The sequence below is a fragment of the Trichechus manatus genome, unplaced genomic scaffold (genome assembly GCF_000243295.1).
Source record: "Trichechus manatus latirostris isolate Lorelei unplaced genomic scaffold, TriManLat1.0 scaffold00157, whole genome shotgun sequence".
Lineage (NCBI taxonomy): Eukaryota > Metazoa > Chordata > Mammalia > Sirenia > Trichechidae > Trichechus > Trichechus manatus.
This window is the reverse complement of record NW_004444093.1, coordinates 4,746,296-4,771,600: the sequence shown is the minus strand read 5'-3', so window position 1 is coordinate 4,771,600 and position 25,305 is coordinate 4,746,296. Positions and strand designations below refer to the sequence as shown.

General features: G+C 47.4%; 1 protein-coding gene across 1 annotated transcript in view; it reads left to right on the top strand.

Moving 5' to 3' along the window:
* Positions 1 to 25,250, top strand: part of LOC101349734 (ral guanine nucleotide dissociation stimulator-like) — an 86,872-nt gene extending 61,622 nt beyond the window's left edge. The window contains 13 exon segments of the mRNA XM_023740555.1: positions 16,351 to 16,544; positions 17,154 to 17,201; positions 18,135 to 18,328; positions 18,592 to 18,860; positions 19,630 to 19,845; positions 20,219 to 20,344; positions 21,764 to 21,955; positions 22,375 to 22,434; positions 22,924 to 23,010; positions 23,803 to 23,835; positions 24,178 to 24,297; positions 24,508 to 24,598; positions 25,207 to 25,250. Coding sequence (XP_023596323.1) covers positions 16,351 to 16,544; positions 17,154 to 17,201; positions 18,135 to 18,328; positions 18,592 to 18,860; positions 19,630 to 19,845; positions 20,219 to 20,344; positions 21,764 to 21,955; positions 22,375 to 22,434; positions 22,924 to 23,010; positions 23,803 to 23,835; positions 24,178 to 24,297; positions 24,508 to 24,598; positions 25,207 to 25,250 — 1,674 coding nt within the window.
* The last annotated feature ends 55 nt before the right edge of the window (positions 25,251 to 25,305 follow it).

The following is a 25,305-nucleotide window of genomic DNA, read 5'->3' as shown; positions in this document are numbered from 1 at the left end:
TCATGGAAGCTCCATAGACACATCCAGACTCCCTGAGGGACTCAATTGCTGGGCAGAGGTCCGTGGAGACCATGGTCTTGTGGAACATCTAGCTGAATTGGCATTACACAGTTTATAAAGACGATGTTCTACATTCCACCTGGGTGAGTAGCGTCTGGGGTCTTAAAAGCCTGTGCACGGCCGTCTAAGATACTCCACTGGTCTCATCCCTTCGGGAGCAAGAGAGAATGAAGAGAACAGGATACAAGGAAAAGATTAGTCCGAAGGACTAATTGTCCACAGCTACCAAGGCCTCCACCTGACTGAGTCCAGTATAGCTAGATGGTGGCCAGCTACCACCACTGACTGCTCTGACCAGGATCACAACAGAGGATTCTGGACAGAGCTGGAGAAGGATGTAGAACAAAATTCTAACACACACAAAAAAATAGACCAGATTTACTGGCCTGAAAGAGACTGGAGAAACCCTGAGAGTATGGCCCCCAGACACCCTTTTAGCTCAGTGTGAAGTCATTTCCGAGGTTCACTGTTCAGCCGGGGAATGGACAGCTCCATAAACCAAATGGGACTACTGAGGCACAGCAGTCCAGGGACAAGGGCTAGAAGGCAGAAGGGGACAGGAAAGCTGGTGATAGGAAACTCAAGGTTGAGTAAGGATAGTGTTGATGTGAGGTTGTTAACCATTGTCATAGGGCAACATGTGTACTAACTTTTTAATGAGAAACTATTTTGGTCTGTAAACCTTCATCTAAAGTGAGAATAGCAGCACAATTGGAAAAGCGTAGTCGATGTCACTGAACTGTGCATGTAGAAATTTTTTAAAGGGTGTATCTTTGGCTATGTATTTTTTCACCAAAAAAAAAAAAAGAAAAGAAAAAAAGGTCGAGAAGGGAGAGGGTTGACATGTCGTGGGGTTGTTAAGCAGTGTCATAAAACAATATGTGTAGTACTGTTTAATGAGAAGCTGTTTGTTCTGTAAACCATCATCTGAAGTACAATTAAAAACAAATGAAAAGAAAAAAGAAAGTTAGTGATGAGCATTTCTGAAGGGAAAGCAAAAGAGCGTTGGAAGTTTTCCCAGAAAAAAATGCCAACTCTAATAGAAGAAAACATTTTGGAAAAATCACTTTATGCTAACCACTGGCAGATTCACAAGGTCCGCGTGGTGAGCTGTACCTCTGTGAGCATGGCGTAGACACAGGATGGGAGAGGCTGTCCGCTTCCCCAGTGTTTTGCACAGTGTGGGAGCAGCTATAAGGTAACTCAACATCTACATCCTCACCTAGTACTGTGCTCTCATCATTAGCGCTCAGGACACAGCAAACTTACTCTCCTCCCAACAGCTGACTGTACAAAGACTGTTTCTAGGCTCACCACGGCTTTTTTTTTTCTTCCATTATTCACACTTCTGGGATGTCCTGAAAAGGCAAGTGCAGGTTTTGATCTAGACTGCTCGAGAACAGTCAGAAAATGCACAAAACTCCTGTCTGGTCTCCCACCAAGGAGGGGACTTTCTGGGAGGATAAAATAGGGAGAAGGGAAGACCCGGAAGCCCACTGAAATTCAAAGACACACGGATCCACTTCCAGTAAGGACCGTTTACTTCTCTCACACATCAACTGTTTAAATACTATGCTAACCCTAATTACGTTAAAATGTGAAATATGTATAGTTTTGGCATATTTGCTTGAGTTCTTGCACCATTTACCTTTTAAAAAATCAGTAAAGCTCAGTCCTCATGGCTTCACAGAAAAAGGGAACATTATCTAACACACATCTACCCATTTAAAAATATAATTGTTTGAAAAGCTGCATTCTAAAAGAAGAAAAAAAATTGTGAAAAATGGACAATTAGTAACCAAATCATAAAATTCATGACTGCCAATTCTCACAGCATCGTTATAAACACTATGTTTCATCGCCAGAAGGCACTCCTGCAATAGTGATTTCTGTTAAGGAAAATCTGATGTGGTTAGCAAGGCCTGTGGAACTCAACCTCAGTTACGTCAGGAGTCTAATAGTCCCAGCGTCAATCTATTATGGAAAAAATATGGAAATTCCTAGAGGGTATCTAACAGAATGGAGCCCTGGTGGCACAGTGGTTAAGAGCTACAGCTGGTAACTGAAAGGTTGGCAGTTGGAATCCACCAGCCACTCCCTGGGAACCCTATGGGGCAGTTCTACTCTGTCCTATAGGGTCGCTGTAAGTTGAACTGACTCAACGGTGATGGGTTTGGTTATGGTTATATGGAAGGTCAAATCACTTACCTTATGTAACGGAAGCACGAGCATCCTAACACTGGACATTTTAACCGCTTTCCCAAACACACCCTGAAACTTGCCGTGGTGTGCAGTGGCCTCATGGTGTCTGCAGAAGAGGAGCAGGAAGTATGTTAGAACTTCACCGAACTGGAAGTGCTGCTTTCCCAGATAAAGAGCTGCAAGTAGGAAACACAGAGTGGCCTGGCATTCTGTCTGCTCTCTGAAAAAGTAGCAAAAGTGCAAATCCAGTTTCCCTTTAAAAGCTCTTACAGAGGAAAACGGCATAATACATCAGGAAAGAATTACAAGAAATAAAAGAAGTCCTGATTTGGGAAACATCAAGGGAGAGAATTAAGAAAAATTAGGCTTTTAGGACTCGTCGGGAAACTTAAAGATGATTTACTCCAACTCCTTCTTTAATAGATTTTAAAAAATGCTGAAGTAAAGTTCCCTGGTATAAGCTGAAGAAAGCCAAAATACGTTTCTTTTTTTCTCTCAGCTGGAAAAACTTGCTTTTCAGGCTTGAAACATTTTCCTCTCACAACAGCGCTCTGCTGTCTGAGAACTGTGCCTGCTCACCAGAGTGTTTCCAAAAGACCAACTACGTGCAGTGGGGAAATCAAGAGTCACATGCAACCATCCTTGTCTCAAGAACTTTCCAGTGTCCTTCCAACACAGACATAATACTTGCAGCAGCTCAGTACCTAATGCTTGGTACTGAATGCTATAAGGTCAGAAACAGGTAAAATTCGCCTGGGATAAAGCAGCCTGTGGGTCAAGAGCCAGGTCCTGGAAACTATAACAAGTATTTAAATAGGAAGTAATGTGATGAAAACGGTATGCAGGATGATAGTAAGTCTAAACTTGTTGCTGTCGAGCCGATTCCGACTCATAGCGACCCTATAGAACAGAGTAGAACTGCCCTATAGCGTTTCCATGGAGCGGCTGGTGGATTCAAACTGTGGACCTTTTGGTTAGCAGCTGTAGCTCGCCGTAGGTCTTAACCACTGTGCCGAAGTCTGGCAGGGACATGTTGCATGGATCAGACAGGAAGAAGCTATAAGCCTTGTGCTGGGCTAAGAAGCTGTAACAGTAAAGGGGGCCTGACAAAGGCATGGAATGATGATCAGTTGGACAGAGGAAGGGACAAAGTCAGGGTCTGTTCTGGAGGGGAAAAAACCAGAATGGATTTTCATGTTCGAGTTGACATTCATAACAGCAACTTCCCTAGTAAACCAGGGTTTCTAGGGGAACAGAGGTGACGGGGAGCTGGTGTCCCTGGTTTATCCTCATGGTCATTTCAGACTCCAGATTCCACTGGGTTGTCCAATACACATGCATCGAGGGCTCTGTGCTTTTGGATCACGAGGCCTACCTCACTCCATGCCTCACATGAAAGCAGGAAAGAAGGAAGAAGTATTTTGAGTAGAAGGCTATCACTAAAACCAGGATTTCCATCTCTAATACTCTTAAACAATGATGTATATGGTTTGTAATCTCTCAAAACTGCCAGAAATGACACACACAAATGTAATTACAAAACTATTCTTTTTGTGGCCACTTATCATGCCATCAATCACTAATACAACATAATTCAAGACTGCAATTTTTCAAATTTTAATGTTGGATTAATGAACTGTTAAACAATGAGACTATTTAACAATTGAAATAGTGCACAATTCGCCATATTTTAATTTACTCATTTCTTCTCAAAGTCTCAAGGTGAACACTTTCCAAGCGCATCTCACCCTTGGGGCCCCAGGAGTCACTCAAATGCCCTCCATCCATGTGCTCATGACCAGAGGCCTGCGGGGGTGGGGGTGGGGTGTTTGTGCAGGTAGGGCCCAGTGCCCTGTGCGCCCCGTGCATGCCCTGAGCGGTGCTTGAGGGGGCGCCAGTGAACAGTTTCTATTGGCCATCAGAGTTTCCGTCACCAGCTGTGAGAGCTCATTCAGTAATTTAATACTAATTGCCCTAGACCTTATTTTCCATAGATAGACCCCTGCTGAAGACCCCTCTAGGGCTGGGTCCTGGAGTCCCCTTAGTGTCCACCTGCTCCAAAGCTGACGCTTCCTATGTCACTGAATTAAAAGTTGAGAAACCCGAGTACAAGCATCTGTTCACTTCTCAGTAACGTGACCGTCACCTGCAGGGACACGCCCCGGGCGCGCCGCTAACCAGGGACAAGGTGCCTAAGAGCTGCTGCAGCCACCAAAGTACCCTCTGCAAACACCTTCAAAGCCACCAACCGCCTCTGCCTCCAACCTCCCTCAATTCCACCAGTTTGGGTTTCCACTGGTTTGGGAAGCCGCAGGGCCCGCCCCCTCGCAGGACCCGCTCCCATGATGCACCTGCCAACCAGGGCCCTGTAGTAGCGATGGCCCCACCCACCTCTTCAACTCCACGCCCATGCCCCCTAGCGCCCTCTCTGGTCAAAGGGAAGGAAGCAGGTGCAGGGTGAAAATCAGGTGGCCAACAACAAGAACTGCTCACTTGTCATTTGACTGTTTACAAGCCCACAACCACAGGTGCTCCGAGCCACACTCACGCATCCAAGCCAAGTCCAATTCTCAGACATGAGAGAGGAATTTCAGAGCTCCGCCTACTCATGCCAAGCCTCTGCAGGGCCTTGACCCCCAGCAGGAAGATTAGTTTATATCCCTTTAAACCCAAACATCAACTCTTCAGAGGCTGCCCACCTCCCATCCTTACCTTAAACCAGCCTCCTGGCTCTCTAAGCCCTATTTCCATCCCACCGCCTAAAGACTACCATGTCAGTGCTGCAAAACCCCGCCCCCAAATTCAAGAGGCCCCTCCACACACCCACAATCCTACTCTTAGTTTTTCAGAACCCAGCAGCAGCACATATGAAAGCTTCCACCTCAAAGCACCCCTATGGTTTTTAAAATCTCCACCTCTGGCTTCTAAATCTCCGCCCCTGCCCCTTCACACCCTCTCACCACCTTCAGGCACTGCTGATGTCCTAGCCCTCCTGCCACCTCCCAGTCTCACATTCCTTGCACAGGGTGGCAGCCCTTCGGCTGGGCCACATCCACCTAACCCGCACAATTCACAAGAGGACTCTGTCATTGATCCCATTGCCCAGGTGAGGAAACAACGATTGCAGGGTCCCTCCCATCCCTTCCCTGGACAGAGTTTCTCACCTATTTGACAAGAAACTGGCCAACCACAACCTGAAACTCAGATTACCTGGCTTGCAGTCCTAGCTTTGCAGCTGTCAGACTGTGTGACCTGGGGCAGCTCTATTCACCTCTTGGACCTGCAGACACAGCTGTCCTCTTCCTGGCTGTGCTCTGCCCACGACATATGAAGAGAATGTACAGTCCCCAGTGACCTCAAAGCCCAGCCTGGCCTGGTGACCAGCTCACCCAGCCCTGCCAACAAGAACACCAAGAAGGACACCACACACTCCAGCTCCTGTTCACAGTGGCACCTCGAGTCCTGCATGCCTACCCATCAGCTGCATCTCACCTACGCCTGGAGGGGGGCTCCCTACTTGCACAGGGACCTTGGGCAGGTACTGGCCCTGGCAACCCAGGGAACTTCTCTGCACCCAGGAGGCCACCTTTCTCCAGTGAGGTCTGAAGTTCATCCTTGGGCAAGGACTCTTCCAAGTGTTTCCTTCCTTGTGTATATCCCTGGGACACTCCTTTAGACTTCTCCTTACATCTTATAGTTACTCTCCTACTGTAGCTCAGTAATTCTTTTTTTTTTTTTTTTTTGTATTTTAGATGAAGGTTTACAGAACAAACTAGCTTCTCATTCAACAGTTAGTACACAGATTGTTTTATGACATTGGTTACCAACCGCATAACATGTCAACACTCTCCCTTCTGGACCTTGTGTTCCCTATTACCAGCTTTCCTATCTGTCCCCTCCTGCCTTCTAGTCCTTACTCCTGGGCTGGTGTGCCTCTTTAGTCTTCTTTTGTTTTATGGACCTGTCTAATCTTTGGTTGAAGGGTGAACTTCGGGATTGATTTCATTACTGAGCTAAAAGGGTGCTGGGGAGCCGTACTCTCGGGGTTTCTCCAGTCTTTGTCAGGCCAGTAAGTCTGGTCTTTTTTTGTGAGTTAGAATTTTATTCTACATATTTGTCCAGCTCTGTCTGGGACCCTCTGTTGTGATCCCTGTCAGAGCAGTCAGTGGTGGTAGCCAGGCACCATCTAGTTGTACTGGACTTAGTTGGGTACAGGCCATGGTGATTGTGTTTCATTAGTCCTTTGGACTAATATTTCCCTTGGTTCTTTAGTTTTCTTCTTTCTCCATTGCTCCTGAAGGGGTGAGACCAGTGGGTTATCTTAGATGGCTGCTCACAAGCTTTTAAGACCCCCGATGCTACTCATCAAAGTCAGATGTAGAACATTTTCTTTATAAACTACATTATGCCAGTTGAGCTAGATGTCCCCTGAGACCATGGTCCCCAGCCCTCAGCCCAGTAAGTCAGTCCCTCAGGAAGTCTGGATGTGTCTATTGATCTTCCATGACCTTGCCTTGGACAAGTTATGCTGGCTTCCCCAGTATTGTGTACTGTCTTACCCTTCACCGAAGTTACCATTTATTTATTGTCTATTTAGTGGTTTTCCATCCACACCCCTCCCCTCCCTCTAACCATCAATGATTGTTTCTTTTTGTGTGTAAACCTTTTCATGAATTTTTATAGCAGAGGTCTCATACAATATTTGTTCTTTTGTAATTGACTTATTTCACTCAGCATAATGCCCTCCAGATTCATTCAAGTTGTGAAATGCTTCGTACAGTCATCATTGTTCTTTATTATTGTATAGGACTCCGTAGTGTGTATGTACCATAGTTTGTTTATCCATTCATCTGTTGATGGGCATCTAGGTTATTTCCATCTTTTTGCTATTGGGAACAATGCGGCAATGAACATGGGTGTGCATATGTCTATTCATGTGACTGCTCTTATTTCTCTAGGATATATTCCTAGGAGTGGGATTGCTGGACCATATGATATTTCTAGTTCTAGCTTTCTGAGAAAGTGCTGTATCATTTTCCAAAACAGTTGTACCACTTTGGATTCCTAGCAGCAGTGCATAAAAGTTCTAATCTCCCAGCAACCTCTCCAACTTTTTTTATATTCTGTTTTTTTGCGTGGTGCCAGTAATGCTTGGTTGAGATGGTGTCTTATTTTGGTTTTGATTTACACTTCTCTATTGGCTATGGCTATTAACCAAAAGGTCAGCAGTTTGAATCCACCAGGCGCTCCTTGAAAATCCTTTGGGGCAGTTGTACTCTGTCCTTTAGGGTTGCTATGAGTTGGAATCTGCTGGACGACAATGGGTTTGTTTGTTTTTTTCTTTTTTTGAAATGGCTAGTGATCGTGATCATTTCCTCATGTATTTGTTAACCACTTGAATGTCTTCTTTGGTGAAGTGTCTGTTCATTTCCTTTGCCCATTTTTTAATTGGATTATTTGTCATTTTGTTGTAGAGGTATTGAATTTCCCTGTAGATTTTAGAGATTAGAACTTTGTCGGATTTTTAATAGTCAAATTTTTTTCCCAGTCTGTAGGTTCTCTTTTTACTCTTTTGGTAAAGTCTTTTGATGAGTGTAGGTGATTAATTTTTAGAAGATCCCAGTTATCTAGCTTATCTTCTGGAGTTTATGTGTTGTTAGTTATGGTTTGTATCCTGTTAATGCCATGTATGAGGGCCTCTAGATTTGATTCTATTTTTTCTTCTCTGATCTTTACAGTTTTGGAGTTATATTTAGATCTTTTGAATTAGTTTTTGTGTATGTTGTGAGGGTCCTGTTTCTTTTTTTTTGCCAATGGACATCCAATTTTGCCAGCACCATTTGTTAAAAAGACTGTCTTTTTCCCATTTGATGGACTTTGGGCCCTTGTTGAAGATCAGGTGACTATAGGTTGATGGATTTACACCTGGGTTCTCAATTCTGTTCCATTGGTCAATGTATCTGTTGTTGTACCAGTACCAGACTGTTTTGACTACTGTAGCTGTATAGTAGGTCAGGTAGTGTGAGTCCTCCTACTTTATTCTTCTTCTTCAATAGTGCTTTACTTATCTGTCAATAATTCTTTAAATTAAACTTCTCCTGTTTAAAACACTGTGTGGTTTCTCTCTCCTGGATGAACCCATACTGATACTTGAGTGATTTTATTTTCTCCTTCATGTGGATCTCCATTTTCTGATTTTTCTGCAACAAATTTACATTACTTGTGTGACGTATTTGAAGATTCCATTCATACCTCACCTCCTCCCTGAGGCCTTTCCTGATTCCCTAACCTTTGTTCATTATTCCATTCTTTCATTGACTTTTAATGTGCTTTTTATTAAGGAGCCTAGTAACGATAATATAGTAATGGAAATAATAACAAGGCCTGCAGGTGTCCCTGTGGAGGGGATGCCCCTCACCTGATGGAAATCTACCACAGGAGGGCAAGACTCAGACAACCATGGAAACATGCTACACAGACCATGAGAGGTCTCCCAGCCTGCTGTGGAATAGGCTTTAGGCCTGCTAACTAATAGCTGGTGCGACCACTTCTGTCAACAGGGATGTCCCCTCTGATTCCCCCTGCTAGGGAAACTTTCATATTAAATAGCCAATTTTCCTGATGTCTAGCTTCTTGGCGGGGAATGATAGGAATGAGTTTTCATCCTCTTGCCACACAAGCAACCTCAGGTGCCTGGGTCCTGGGAGTGTAGGAAAGTGGACTCCACAATTTAAGGTAGGGAGTCACAACAACACTAAGAACAAACATCACAAAGAAGTTCAGGGTAAAGCACAAGCACCCCAGCAGGAAACAGTGCCTTTCCAGGATGGTTATGCTGTGTGGGGAGATATGTAAATATAAAACATCAAATTAGAATATGGGTAAAACATATGAACTGACTTTTCACTGTAAAGGGTATATGGGTTTCAGTGGATATAAGCAAATGAAAGGAGCCCTGGTGGTGCAGTGGTTAAGAGTTACAGCTGCTAACCAAGAGCTTGGCAGTTTGAATCCACCAGCCGCTCCTTGGACACTCTATGGGACAGTTCTACTCTGTCCTATAGGGTGGCTATGAGTCAGAATCGACTTGTCAGTAATGGGTTTGGTTTTTTCGGTTAAGCACATGAGAAGGTGTCATATATCTCTTTCTATATCTGAGTCTGTTCCCTGTGAGAACCCTTACTAAGACACATACCATGTGGAATTTTGGCATTTTCTTGAAAGCAATTAAGAATCATGAGTAGATTGAAGCAGAGATGACAGTACAATATGTAGGTATTAGAAAGATCTCTGTGGCTAACAGGTGCAGGACAAATGATGGAGTCCAATCAGAGACAAAGGAAGACTTTGCAATTACTCAAGTAATCGGTGCCGTTCAGTTTCTGCTACAGTGGAGGTAATCTGGGGATGATGAGGAAGTAACTCGAAACAGAGGTTAAGGAGGGAACCAAAAAATACCTGGGCCCATCCTAATGTTCTGGCTTAGATATATGGATTTAAAATATCTTTGGGATAACATTAAATTCAACATTGGAAAGTGAAAGATGCCTGTGTAACAGGCAGGCAATTGAGTCAGTTACTAGTTCATTTGACACATGCATTGAGAAGATGGTATGTTTCAAGCACTGTTCTTTGTCAAAGAATCAAGAGAAAACCTCAGACAAAATTCCAACCCTTGTAGAGTGTACATTCTACTGGAGGGAAAACAACATGTATAACAAACATAAGTAATTGTTTTTATATGTTAGAAGGTAATAATACTATGAGTCAAAAGCAATCTATAGAGATAAAGAGATTAGGGAAAGGAAACAGCATGGATTTGATTTTCAACAGACTGGGGAGGATAGGCCTCTTCAGAAGGTGAGTGTGAGCAAAGATTGAAGGAGGTGATAGAGACAGCCATGCAGACATCTGAAGGAAGAGCATTCCAGGCAGAGGGAACAATGACACACAGAGCAGAAGCAAGTCTGGTGTCTACAGGGAGCACTGGGTAAGCTAATGCTGCAGGAACAGTATCAGCCAGGGGAGTGCAGGTGATGAGGACAGAGGGGTACATGGGGTACAGATCATAGAGGGCCTTGCAGGCCAATGTAAGAAATTTGGATTTTACTGAATTGACAATGGAGTGGGGGATTTTGAGCAGTGAGTACAGAGAGTCTTGAGCTGACTTGAATTTTAACTAAACCATTTTGGCTTCTGTTTGAGAACAGACTGCAGGAGCAAACAGGACAGCAGGAAGGACCAGATAGGAGGCCATCACAACTGTCCAGAGAGAGTCCATGGTGGCTTGGACAGGGTGGTAGCCATGAAGCGGGGTGCAAGGTGGTCAGGTTTGCACACTGATGCTGGACTGAATGTGGCATTGTTGTGAGAGCGAGAGAAGAGTCAATGGATGCGTCATTCGAGGCTGGAGAAGAATTTTCGTTGTGGAGACGACATTTCTCTCTGACGGAGAGAGCACAAAATCAGATCCATATGCGATAAAAGATAAAAATCGACAAAGTTTTTCTTCATAAAAAAGTAAAACTTTTCATTTCAGAAAGACAGTTAAGAGGATGGAAAGATAAGCTATTGATGGATAGAAATATTTTCAAACCACAGATGTAAAAAAAGATCTCACATCTGGAACACACACACACTCACACACACACTTGAAATGTATATATTGTGTGTGGGTTTGTGTGTGTGTGTGAAACAGCACTCAGAAAACATAGATCACATTAGAAAATGGGTAAAAGTCATGAACAGACTTTTCACTGAAATGGGTTCATGGATGGAAAATAACCACTTAAAAAAGTATTTGACATTATTTGCCTTCAGGGGACATTATGTGAATCAAAACCACAATGAGATATCACTTCACACTCATTCGGATGGCTACAATAAAAAAGACAGATAATAACAAGTATTGTTGAGGATTTGGAGAAAAAGAGACCCAAATACACCACTGGAGGCAATAAAAAATGATGCAGCCACTTTGAAAAAGTGACATTCTCAAACAGTAAAATGCAGAGTTACAATATGACACCAAAATTCCACTCCTAGGTATACACACAAGAGCGGTGAAAATACACGTCCACGCAAATACTTGTACATGAATGCTTCTAGCTGCCTTATTCGTAAGAGCCAGAAAGTGGAAACAACTCAAGTGTCTATCAACTGATGACTGGATAAATAAAATATGATATAACACTTACAAGAGAATAACATTTGGCTATGAAAAGGAAATGAAGTAGTGATATATGCTACGGCACGGATGAACCTTGAAAACAGTATGCTGAGTGAAAGAAGCCAGACACAAAAGGCCATATATTGTAGGATTCCATTTATATAAAACGTTCTGAATCAGCAATTCCAAAGAGACAGAAAGGAGATTAGTTGCTTCCTAGGCCTTGGATGTTAGAGTGCTGGCTAATGGATGAGGTGTTTCTTCTGGGAGGAATGATGCAAAGTTCTAAAATTGATGGTGATGAAGTTTGTAGAATTATGTGAGTTTTAGGGATTGAATTGTGTCCTCCTCTTCCCCTAAATAAGTGTTGGAATCCTAACCCCTATACCTATGGCTGTAATCCCATTAGGAAATAGGGTTTCCTTTCTTATGTTAATGAGGCCCTATCAGTATAGGGTGTGTCCTAAACCTAATCACTTCTGAGTTGTAAGCAGCAGCGTAGACACAGGGACAAGGAAGTACAAATGAGGGGAGGGGAGACCAACCCTAGATGATGATGGAGGCAGATGAATCTACAAGCCCAGGAACTCCAAAGATTGCTAGCTACTAGAAGCTGAAATAGACAGAGAAGGACCTCCCACTAAAGCCACACTCTGAATTGCAATTTCTACCTTCCTGAACTGTGGCAAATAAATGTCTGTTCTCTAGAGCTCCCATTTGTGGTGTTTCTATTGCAGCAGTACTAGGAAACAAGACAGTGAATATACCAAAAACCAGTGAGCTGTACAGTTTAAAGGGGTGAGTTGTATGGTATGTGAATTATACCTCAATAAAGTCATTACAATTTTGAAAATACAAAGCAAGCTCTCAGAAGTAAGTTTAGAATAGTGCTCACTCATTTTAAAGGATCTGAACCAGGACACTGAAAACTCTGAGAGATTCTATTACTTAACATTCTAGGTACGAGGTTACACAGAAATTTTCAGGAGGATTTCCATGTTTTAATACACAAAAGGCATCTAAATTGAAAAAAGACATATGCACAAGCGTCAGAGAGGAGTTTTCATAACCCAGGGAGAGGGTAACACAAGGAGGTCATCAAATGGAAAGCAAACTTGATCACATAAATCTGCACCCTGAAAATGAAAGTGACACTCAAATGTATTGTTTTATTTATTATTGCTCCACCCACTAAGAAGAGGCCAAAGGTAACGCATCCCCATTAACCATATCTGTTTCTATAACACAAGTTTTGGAAAAAACAAAATATTTTACAATCATGACACATTGACTCTTCCACATTCCGAGTTAGATAGCTAAGATTTGAATGCTCCATTTCATAGATGTTAGAATGACTCTCCACCTCATGGTTGGCGTAGATGCCAAAAGAGACAGATGTATTAGCATAAAACTTAAATTTAAAAAATCCAACATTGTTTTGAAAGGCTATTTCCCTATCCTGAATTAGAGCAATCTGCAGGCAAAGTATCAAATAGTCATGAAAACTTCAATACTGGGTCCAGTGAATTTCACTTTGGGAAGGAGAACCCCTAAGATCTGGGAGTCGGCTGCCCCTACCTCTTGGCATGCTGGGAGCTTTTCCTCTCAGCAACCCCACATGCTCAAAGGCACAAACACTAAACTCACAGGTGGGGGCCGTGGAGGTGGGTCAGTGGAGGAGCAGCCACCAGGGACCTGACAAGGGGATAGGAAGAAAGAGATGGGATACATCTCTGCCATGGACAGTGGCATGCAGTCTCCTAGCAAAGGGCCTACAGGACCATAGCATGAGGCGGGGTGGTGGAGAGGCTGAGCTGATGGGCAGGGTATCGCAGAGGTCCCCAAGGGTCTGCCTGGGCCGAGGTACCCCAGGGCAGCCTCAAGATGAGTGGGTTTCTGCAGCCTGATGCTATGGGAAACTGGAACTAGGGTAAGCCCCCATTCGTGTGAAGGGGGCCACAGGAGGCAAGGCCTCACTTTTCTCCTCTATAACTGTGTTCTAGAATGGGTAAATCCATGGGTTCCACAGACTCCACGAACAGTCTGCTGGCCTTCGTTCTCCATCGATGATCCACTGCATACTGGGGCCTTGGAAAATGCTTTCTAGTCCCTGGAGGTCAATCTGAGCAGACAGAGGCTTGGAGCTGGAGAACATAGGGCTTGGGGCAAGGCAGAGCATGAGAGCACTGTACCATGAGCCCACATTCCAGGGCCAAGACCAATCCTTGCTGGAACCTCAGGGTCCTCCTTTGGAAGTGGGGTCAGGGTCACTGCTCTGGCTGTGTTAAAGATGTGTCCTGTGCAAACTGGACACCCAAGGCCAGTTGGGACAAAGAAGGTGGTCAGAAAGGTTTCAAAGACCCTCACCCTAACCTTGGAGTCTATGTGTCCCACTCATTTGCCCCCATGAGATCTTGGAGAAAAGCTGTCTTGATGACACTTGAACAAGGCGTATGTTTTGTTTTGTGCTTTCTCTGCCTGGAGCTGCAGTGCTAGCACTGGCTACCAGGGAGCAGTAGGCCCTTCTCCCAGAGGTAATCATGTACTTTGCTGGAGCCACAAAAGCAGGGAAGAGTCATCAGAGGTCATTCTGCCATTCCCCCTGATTCAGACCCAACTTGCACCTCCTTTATTAAGATCCACTTCTGCAGTCTGAGCTGGTCAGACTTCATTTCATTTATTCATTCCTCAACTAGGATGTGAATACTCACCCGTGTTATGCCCTAGGTGCAGTGCTCAACACGACTGACCTTGTCCCAGCCCTGCAGGAGCTCACAGTCAGGAGGGGGAGATGGACAAAGCATGTAGACACACGTGAAAGTAAAGAGCAAGTGCGATAGCGAGAATAGAGCAGGGTGCTGAGAGGGAGGCCTGGGGGGCTACTAGGTGGGAAGGTCTGAAAAGGCTCACTTAGGTGACGTTATGCAGCCATCAGAATGGCAAGAGGGTGCCAGCCCTGCACAAGGCTGGGAACAGGGTGCAGGGAGAAGGTACGACTGGAGCAGAGACTCAGAGGCACAAGTGAGTTTATCCAGAGAAGAAGAGCCAGTAGTGGCCAGTGTGTCCCCAGTGAGTCTGGGAGGAGGGGGTGGGGGAAAGAGGAAGGCAAGTCAGATCCTGTGGCCTGGTAGCCTGCATTATGTATTGGTCTGTGACAACATTACCCCAAAACTTAGTGGCTCAAAACAACAAGCATAAAATATCTCACAATTTCTGTTGATCAGGAATTAGGGCATGGCCTAGCTGGTGCCTCTGCCTCAAGGTCTCTCAGGAGGCTAGGGCTGTGGTCTCAGCTGAACCTTGACTGGGGATGGATCCACTTCTAAGCTCCCTCACATGTTCTTGGCAGGATTTGGTGAACTGTGGGATTAAGGGCCTCTATTCCTCTCTGACTGCTGGCCAGGACCCTCCCTTGGTTCTTTCCTACATGGACTTCTCCACAGGGCAATTCACCCTATTGGAGCTGCTCTCCAGAGTAAGGTAACAGAGAGAGAACAAGAGAGAGTGCCAGAATAAAATCCCATATATTTTGCCCTGCTCTGTTCTCTAGAAGGCAGTCATTGATTCCACTCCACACTTAAGACTGGGCAATACACAGAGATGTGTGTGCAGGGGGCCAGATCACTGGAAGCCAGTGTGCAGTCTGACATGAGGCAATTGGATCTGATTCTAAATATAATGGAAGTTTCTGGAGGCTTTTATGCCTGAGGATGATGGTATCTAATTTCTATTTAAGTTCATCCTTCTCATGGTGCAAACAGGGAAATGAGACCAAGAGCAGAAGTAGATTTCCCAATATTACGCCCCCAGAACCCAGCCCTGGTTTGAGTAATACTCCATACTGCTTCCCAACACTTCTCATATTTTATCTAACTCAAAGTTTGTGCACTAGCTCCCCATGACATCAGCCAATGTGTTTTATCCATGTTACTTCACAAGCACCGGATGATGTCCCTAGAAAGGAGATGCTAGCATTATCCCCACTGTAGAGATCGGGGGACTGGGGAGCACTCACAGGCACAGTAAGTGGTCAAGAGTCACATCACTGGTGAGAGGCAGAAGCCAGGGTTGAAGCCAGGTAAGTCTATTCAAAGCTGGGACACTGAATGCACCTAGGTTTCCTGAAAGGCCTTAGGAAGCACGGTATTGTCTTATCTGTCTAGAGTTATAGAGATGTCATGGGAGAGGAGTGAGAAACCCTCCAGGCCCTTTGAGAAGGTCTGTTTCAAGGAGTAGGCCAAGGTAAGGGGACACAGGAAGTGACCACACTTCCTTGGTGATAAACCCAACAGAACTTGGAACTCTCCTAACCAGGCACCCACATTCTAGAGAAAACTCCCTACCCAGCTAACTTGGGCAAAGAAGCTCAAGAGAGCAAGATGTTTTCTCACTGTTTATTGATTTCCAGAGACTGCAGACTCAGGAAGTCACGGAGTGAGAACATTTTTCAACGATTTGGACATTGGCTCCACCCTCATCCCCGAAGCCTCAGGCCAATTGACAGGCAGAAGCCAAACGTAACACAGAGTGGACCAGGGAAGGTCAAACCATGCCTGGCCATCACTGTGATCCCACCTGGGGGGTATCATACCCCTCCCCAACCATACCAGGCCCTGAGTCACACAGCCGTTACCCTCATGGAGTCTCAGTTTAGGTGGGCGGGTAGGAAATATAGACCTAAGTAATAAGACAGAAAGTGGTCAGAATGAGGTTGGGTCATTGGGGAAAGAGGTCGATTGGGGACAGAGAAGAATTGGTGAAGGAGAAGTCATGTGATTTGGGAAGATTTGCAAGGGGAGTTGTGATGATGATGATGGTGTTATGGCTTAGGGATTCCTGGTGTGTGCTCCAACCCCTGGCCTCCTAGTCGTTCATGGTGCCGCACCACAATGTATGTTCCTTCTTTGTCTCACCTCCAGAGTGAAAATGAGTCAGTGCTGAGCCTGCATAGGAAGTCCTCAGTGCGGACCTATAAAGTATTTACAATTGAAACCTTAGTAGAGCTCCTCGTGCCTGCCTTCCAGGACAACGACACTTCCTACATCTCTACCATTTTGTCCACTTACCAGTCCTTTGGGACCACCAAACAGATCTTAGAGGTCCTTTTCAAAAAGTAAGTGCCTGCCGCCTCTTTTACAGCACAGCGGTGACTATGCCACCTACTAGCTATGCATCTTGGGAATGTCACTTCACCTCTCTGAGTTTTGTTTGCTCCTCTTAAAAGTTGGAAAGTGAAAGGATCCCCAGTATAGGGTTATTGTAAGGACTAAGTGGGATGGCCATGTGAAGTGATTACTGAGTGCTGCTGGAGAGGTTGTGGTTGTTCATATTATTCATGTTCCTCTCCTCCATGATAAAGCTCTCTGCCTCACCCCTCACTGACACCAGGATCATGGCAAAAACTGTTTCCCCATTGAGAAATGAGGGGTTGAGATTCCATCTCGGGGTCTTATCACTAAAGATCCCTAAAAGGGCAGACCAACTGACCTACTCCGATAACTGGGAAGGTACAAACAGTACCTCATTAATTCTTCAAATATATATTAAACACCCACCATTTGCAGGTATATTCTAGGCACTTAGCATCATTCCTTGAGGAAAGTAGACACAAACACTGCCCTCTTGAGCTTACATTCTAGTCATGTATCAGACAGAAACAGTAGACTTCACAAGGGGGGATGCCCACAGGACATTGTTGTGAAATACACACGGCCTCTTCTAGGTTTGGATACATCCTCAGAAATGGCGGACCCCAGGACCAAATACAAAAGTGAGTGGACTTGGCATCAAGCAGGAGAGGTTCCTTTCTCCACAGACCAGTGGGAAGAGTGGAGGAAGCTGCTGCTGGGGAAAGGCTGGGCAGAATCCTGGGTCTCATACATCTTATGATTCCTGCTAGAGGCCTGAAGTCTATGGACTCCGCCTGTAACAGGAAAGGATTCAAACAGCTGCGGATGGGGTCCACAGTGCCTGGTGGAGTAGGTGGACAGCAGGCTCAGAAAGGGAACCTGAGAAGACCCATCCCCATCCCAGCCCCTTCTCAGTTCAGCTTGCCCCCATCACACCACCGCCCTGGGGCCCAGAACAGGTGTAGTGTCCAACCTGCTCCCCAACCTGGCTCAGACCTCAGGTCTGTGTGACAGTGGCACGTGGGGCTGGGGCAGGCTGCAACCCTGCCCTTTGGGAACACAGTATCAATGGGAGATGGGACCACACAAGGAATGGGGAGAATAAGGCAGCATATGGATGCACAAACTAGAGGTGGAGCCGTCAAGAGGGCCCTGGGAAGATGGGAGCAGGAAGACAGACTCCATTGTTCCCTCATCCATCAGACATTTATGGAGCACCTACTGTGTGTCAGCACAGAGCGAAGAGTGGAGCACCCAACTCCCCTGCCTTCCTGGTGTTACCGTCCAGGGAAGACACACAGAATAGGTCAGGCTTCCTATAAAAGGGGATAGTTGGTGAGACCGTGGATCCAGAGCTCCCTATGATGCAGGCTGTTTTCCAGCCCCCAGGATGGAGAACAGGCCGCCACTGCCAGCACAGTGAGAGTGGGGTGGGGGAGGGAAGCAGGGGTGGACCTGGCCTCTGAACAGGCAGGGCCTGGCAAGTAGGCCAGCTAGCCACAGAGATCCCCTTGGAGGATGCATGGAAGGAAAGGCCAGGCCTCTGACTGTGCTGCCCACCCACTTGCCCCCAGCGCCATCTCTTCCATCCAGGGCCTCTGGGTGAACCAATACCTGGAAGATTTCTATGAGCTCCTGGATTTTCCCTGCCTCCGGCTGCTGGTAGACTACACAGGGCTCAATATGCCCGGATCAGAGCGGGAGCAACGTGCCCGCCTTCTCCTGGTACACATGGAGCACCTAAAACCCACTGAGGCAGAGCCAGAGGGTGAGGCAGAATGAGGGAGGGTGTATGAGAGCGTGTGGGTAGGGGTACTGGCTGGGTACACAGGGAGGAAGCTCCCAAGTTTTGGTTGGGAAAGGAGCAAAGACTAGCCTCAGATTACTCATCTTGTGGACTGCAGTCTAGGAAGGCTTCAAGGAAGAGAGGTTCTTGAACTGGGGCTGCTCACAAAGGCAGTGGCATTGTTTCTATGTTTGGAAAAGCATATGGAAAGCAATTTATATTGGTGAAACTCTCCCCTTTTCCAGCTCCAGAACCAGCTCTGGAGCTACACACAGCTCCAGCATCAGCTCTAGTGGCAGCTCTAGAGCTGGAGGCAGCTCCTCTGGAAGCTCCAGAACCAGCTCCATCGCCAGCCCCAGCAGTTATACCACAGCTCAGGCAAGTGCCAGCTCCAACACCAGAGCCTTCCTGGCCCTCACTTGTGAGCACAATGCATGGATTGAGAGAAGAGAAGATGAACATCTTGTCGTTCCCTCCCAAACTGGTGGCAGAGCACTGGTGGACGTGGTGAGCAGCTGGGCTGGTGGGGTGTACCTGGGCAGACCATCATTCTGGCATTTGATGTCCAAGACTTTTCTTTCCCTGATCTGGATTCAGTGATCTGTATCCAAATCCCAGATCTACCGCTTACCAAGCATGGGGTTTGGACACATTTCTTAACCCCCTGGGCTGCTGTCCACATATGGATAGTAGACACAGGCTACTGACCCATCCTGCTGCATACAGTGACTGTGAAGATTCAGTGAGACAGGACAAATACTCACCTTAGCAGGGGATTGCTCCTTAAAAGGCTGAATGGTACTCCCTGATGGACACTCAGTTTATGGGTGGACCACCCTTCCGCCCAGGCGTCCTCACAACTGCAGTACTAATTAGGCACCTAATGTGTACAATGCTCTGTGGAAATCTTCCAAACAAAGGCTGTAGTTGTAACACCCAAGGAGAATGTGCATCTGAAGGGGGCAACAGACCAAAAGGGCCTATCAAGATGGGCAGAAGGGGGTACCTTGGCATGTGCAGGCTGGAGCCACCTTAAGGTGCTTTCTTAGTAAGGATGGCATGGGTGACAATACTGTGCTCTCTTCACTGTCAGAAATGAACCCTGGCTCACTCATTTACTGTGTGCACACAATGGGAGAGAACAAGCCAAGACATATCACAAGGCTTAAGCCACATCCTCAGCATCCAGAGTTCCCGCTCAGACCAATGGGCCCTGGCCTAAGACTGTGGGACTGTAGGCTCTGAGCTGGGGAATGACAAGTGACACTTCTCCTCCTCTCCAGGAGCTATTCAAGAAAGTTGTGCCCTATGACGACTTAGGCTCCATCTGGTCCCAGAGGAAGAAGAAGTGCAAGGAACACCTGGTGCCCACCATTCGTGCCACTGTCACACAGTTTAATGGTGTGGTGCACTGTGTAATCACCACCTGCCTGGGGGACAGGAGAACGAAGGTCCCAGACAGGGCCAGGGTGGTGGAGCACTGGATCGAGGTGGCCAAGGTAGGCTGTGAGTGAGCCCAGGGAACCTCTTTACCCAGTCCTGGGAACTCCCTCTTCTCTTGGGTCAGCTCTCAGGATTGAGATCGGTGGTTGAAGCCCCTACACAGACCCTAGTCCCCTCCTGTGCAGAGGCACACTGGCTTTGACTGGCTTGTGCCATTGCGGGGCACTCATTCCTACCTAAACTCTATTCTCAGGTTGAGGTAAAATCATCCTCCCTGTGGTCCTTGTCCTTTGGGTTCAAGTGTGCCCTGCAGGGGCTTTGTGAGCGTCTGTCTCATTGATGGGGGAGATGGCAGCTGAGATAGACTGAGGCTGCAGCAGGTGGAGGTCCATGTCTCTACTTCTTGGCTCATCCTTTTTCTTTCCCCAGGAGTGTCTGATCCACAGGAACTTCTCCTCACTCCATGCCATTCTCTCTGCTTTGCAGAGCACTTCAATCAATCCTTTGAAAGACACTTGGGCAGAAGTGTTCAGGTGGGCATTCTCTCCAATAGCAGCATGAGGGTAGATCTGGGACATCACACAAGAATGAGAATTGCCACCTCAGTGAGCCTGGGACATGCTGGGAGGAGGCCTGGGGGCAGGAACTGCTGGACAGGGTCTGGAAGCCTCCATGTGTCCTCAGGCCAGCGGTTCAGTGTCAGAACTATTTCCTGGTCTGTCAGATACAGGGTGGAGTCAAACTACTGATTGTCAGCTGTTCACTTCAAATCCCCATAACTCTGTCCAGTTGAAATCAAAACTGGGAAAAATCTAGCTCTTCAGTGGAAATGGGATGCGAGATCCTTGTTGCACCAACTTGAGACCTCACCACCCCAGTCCCAGAGAGCCCTTGCGTGCTCAGAGGAACCCAGATTGTAAACTACTCACCTCAATAGTTTATCCTTTGGGCTCTCAAACAAAAAGTATTTGACTCATACCTATCTCTGCATCCCCAAATTTCTCCTTCCTTCTTTCCCGTCCCCTTAGCCACAACTCCCAGACCTTTAAGAAGGTGTGTAAGAACAAGAACACACTGATCAGGGACCTTCCCATTAAGGTAAACTGGAGGCAGGGGATGGGGAGGGACAGGGCAGGTATATCAATTTCACTTTGAAAGTTTGTGTGAAAAATCCCAGTCTTGTCTTGAGTACAGTAAGAGGAAGAGAGATCCGTTTGGTCAGTGGGCAAGTGGGGAGCAGCGTTAGAACAGGACACCCCTGATAATGGGATGTAGGTGGTAGAGGCTGGGCTGTTGTAGGAGGGCTTGATGAGCTGACAGAATGAGTATGTCTCTGGTTTCCAAGCTAGCCCCTAATGATTGGACTCAGCTCCTCTGGGCTGTTGGTTAATTGGGCAGACAGGGGTCCTTCCTTCCACAGTGCGGCACAGCATGTCTTCAAGCAGACAGCCCTGTTATTCCTTTTGTCTGCACTGCACACCCAAGGGGTGGGTACCCCACATTGCACCAGGGATAAAGACCGCAGGGGAGTCCTGTGGGCCTTGTGGCCCTGCCTTGCGTCCAAATGGCTTGACCCAGGAGACAGATGTGCATACAGTCTGGGACTCCCTCAACCCCTTCCATACAGCAGATGCTGCTCATCAATCCCACAATCAAGATTCTCATCATGGGGTCTCCTTAGCAATGACATATGGCAAGATGGCTTATGAGAAGTGTCTAGAGACAAATGAATCTGGACTCTACCTCAGAAGCTTCCACCTAAAAGAGGAAGCAAAGTGCTCCTGGCAACTTGTGTCTGGTTAGTCAGAAATGGCCCTTTGGGAAACCCATTCCATAGTTGATTGGGACAGAGTTTTTCACAGGCGAGTTTCCGAGGGCTCCTTGTGAAGGTGAAGCCTTTGGCAATGCCTTGGGGGCAGAGACTCCAGTGGTGCTGCAGCAGGCCTTCGGAGACACCCTGTCCCTTCCCTCCAGCTGGAACTCAGCCTCACAACAAGAGGCCAGGAGGACAGTCTCCTGGTCAGTGGTGGGGGCATGGTGAAGGCAGCTGATCCAGGGCCTCCTGCTGGGAGAGAAGAGCTGGTCTCTTCTCTGACTCCCTGTGAGACCCTGGACACATCGCTGCCCCTCTTAGGGCCCCTGTTTTCTTATGTGGAAAATGGAAGGGTGAGGATGCTGTGGCCCTCCTCATGGGGTGGTGAAGAGGGTTAGGGGGAAAAGGTATGTGCACGAGCTTGTGTAGGGCTCCACCACGGAAAGGGTGATGGCGAGAACAACAATGAAAATAGTGACATAGTGTTGGGTCTTCAGAAGACCCAGTCGGGTGAGGGGAATTCCCACCTCATTTTCCAGAGGAAGAAAAAGGCTCAGGGGAGGCCAGGCTGCTTGCCCAAGGCAACACTCCAGTGAGTGTTGAGTTGGGGTTTGAATCTGAAATCAGAGCACACTGGAGGTGGCAGTAGTGATGTACCAGCTGACTCTAGTCAGGTATCCAAGGCCCAAACAAGAGTGCGGGAGAAGTAAAGTGGCCATAGGAGGATGTCCTCACTCACTCATTCTTGACTCTGACGGGGGGGATCTCCAAGTTTGTCACCCTGAAGATGAACCCCAAGAGGGTCCAGAAGGGGCAACAGCAGAAGGAGAAGGTGAATGAGTTGAGGTCAGGGAAGAGGACAGGAGGAGCTGGCTCCAAGTCAGGAGAGGAGGCGTCCCTCCTCCTCAGGTCCTCCCCTCCTGGGACCTCAATGTCTGAAATGCCTCTACAGGATATAAACTCCTGTGGGTCCTAGAAGGGACATGCCTGGACCTGTTAGTATCTTGGGAAGCAAATTATAGCCACCAGAGTTAGGGCCTGAAAGAGCTGGTGGCAGGGTGGATTTCAGAGTGGGGAGGGGCCAGGGACCACATAGGGTTTGTGAGTTGCCAAAAGCTGATCCCTCAAGATGATTAGAGGAAGTTCAGGGTCCATGAAACTGGGAATGGAGACTTAAGTGGAGGAAGCTAATGGTCCCCAGGGTGCTCTAAGTGGGAGCCTGCTGTGTAGGGCAAACAGTGTGAGCTTGAGGAGTTTCAGGGAAGGGGACTTTTGTGGCACCTGAGAGTGTGTTCATCCCCACCCTCATCCAGTGTTACAGGGTGTCATCCAGGGCACTGTGCCCTACCTGGGAGTGTACCTCACAGACCTGGTGATGCTGGACACTGCTTTGCCAGATTTTCTTGATGTGAGTGAGCCTGGGGCTGTGGGTGAGGAACCGTGATCCTGGGACTTGGGAGGAAAGGGTCCCTCTTTACTTATCAGTGAGATCTCACACATGGCGCCTTGTTTTATGAGAGCCTCACCACCGCCCCTGTGAGTTCGGAGAGTCAGGCCATCTTATCTACAAGTAAATGGAGGCTGAGCATAATCTGCCTGTCCCAGTGCCCCAGGCTGATGAAGCAGCAGAGTTTCTGACTGCAGACTGCGTGAGGTTTTGGCTGAGCTGGACACAGAGTCTCTCTCAAGGGGAGATATGGGCAGAGGAAGTTAGTTGACCCCAGCAAAGTCAGACAGTCCTTGAGTGTCTGAGCAGCACCTCCCTGCCCAAGGCCTCAATCTCTTCATCTATCATCAGAGAAGGCGGGGCATTATGATACTTTATCCTCTGTCTCTTTGTTCCCTTTCTTCTGGTGGCCAAAACCTGGACCAGAACCATGTGCTGGTGTTTGTGCTGCTGCCCTCTCCTGGGCTCTGTTGGTAGTGCACCAAAGGAAGGGCTAAACCAAGTGGGCGGAAAAACCCAAACCTGTTGCCCGGGAGTAGATGCCAACTAATAGCAACCCTATAAGACAGAGTAGAAATGTCCCATAGGGTTTCAAAGGAGTGGCTAGTGGATTCAAACTGCTGAGCTTTTGGTTAGCAGGTGTACCTCTCCGTAGCTCTTAACCACTATGACACCAGACCTCCTAGGATGGGCTCGGGGCTGGTAATGGCCTACGGGACCCATTCTGATGGAGATTGTCTGTGTGTCTTCCAGGGAGGTTTGATAAACTTCCAGAAGAGGAGAAAGGTGAGCAGTATGGGAACACACTGGGGGTGGGGGTGGAAATCAGAGCCCCTCCTGGACAGGACATTCCCTTGCTCCATCCCCTTTCCTTTTAGATTCATGGGGAGAGTTTGATGCACAGAAAAGGGGAAACATGTCCCACACAAGGGTAGGGCTAGGGGGTTGGAACCCAGGTCAACTTGCAGGCAGAGCCTTTGAACCAGTTCTAAGAAGAGGAAGGGCTCTGGATTGGAGTGGAGGGAAGACGGGACCGCATGGGAGGAAAGACCCAGAGACTGGACCCCTGCCCCTCCTAGCACACATACCCAGGCAGGGTCAGTCTCCTGTCCTTGCCTCTGTTCCCAGGAGTTTCGTGTGTTACAGGAGATAAAATTCATCCAGTGGGGCTACCAACACTACACCATCGTGGCCCAGGAGCAATTTGAGGCCTGGTTCCAGGGCATCAAGTGTCTCACTGAGACAGAGAGTTGAGGCCTGGGCAGCAATTGGCCATGGCAAGGGAGGGCTCTCCCTGCTGGCTGCTCCACAGAGCCTGTGGACTTGGTTTCTTGGTGAGCAGCAGACCTTGTTCCCTGATGATAGCTGAGGCTCCTGGACTCCAGCTTCTGGGTAGAAACTAGGAGGAAGACCATGAGGTGAGGGTCCTGGTAGCCTCACAGCTGCCCTCTGTCCTGTAGCTACAACCTGTCCTGTGAGCTAAAGCCCCAGACACAGTTGTCCAGGAAGAACACCTAGAGGACTTTACCATCTTCAAGGGCTGGTGCGAGTGAGCGTCCAGATCTGGGTGGGCAAGGGCTGGCTGCCCGGTGCTCAGTGACAGTCAGAGTCTAGCATGGGCTGGGGGAGTCAGACAGCCTGTGACCGAGGCATGTCTCCTCACCTTTTGTCCTTCGGTTTTCTGCACTGTGAAATGGGCTGATGCTAAATGATCTTCTAAATGGCTGGAACAAATGGGGTAATGTTGATTGACTAAGCACTTAGCCCAGTGCCTGACACAGACAACACTGTGGTAGCTGGGGAAGGGTGGACTGTGTCCCCAGGGAGGACCTCAAGGGAAGCTGACACCTACACCCAGCTGTAGGACCTGAAAGTAGAGCCCAGTACCAGCAGAAGATCCCACTCCTGTGACCAGCTTATCGTGTTCCTTTAATCGAAAGTGAGGAAACAGCCAGGAAGCGTTGAATACCACAGGGGCAGTTCAAAAGACAATGGACACCATACTGATGGCTGTCCTCTTAACCTGTGCACCTGACCTTTCAGAATGTGAGGGCTCCAAGGACTCCTAATTCTGAGTCTCACAGCACACCCCAGCGCACTCCTTCTCCATCCATCTTGGTAACTCCCCAGTGATTCCCGCCCCTGTGTGTGTTGTAGATTCTGGGCTTGAAACCAGTGAAGCCTGGAACCTGGAAGCCTGAGCCTGAGCAGAGCTGGAGATGACCCAGTGTTCATTGTTATTACCTTTTAGTTAGT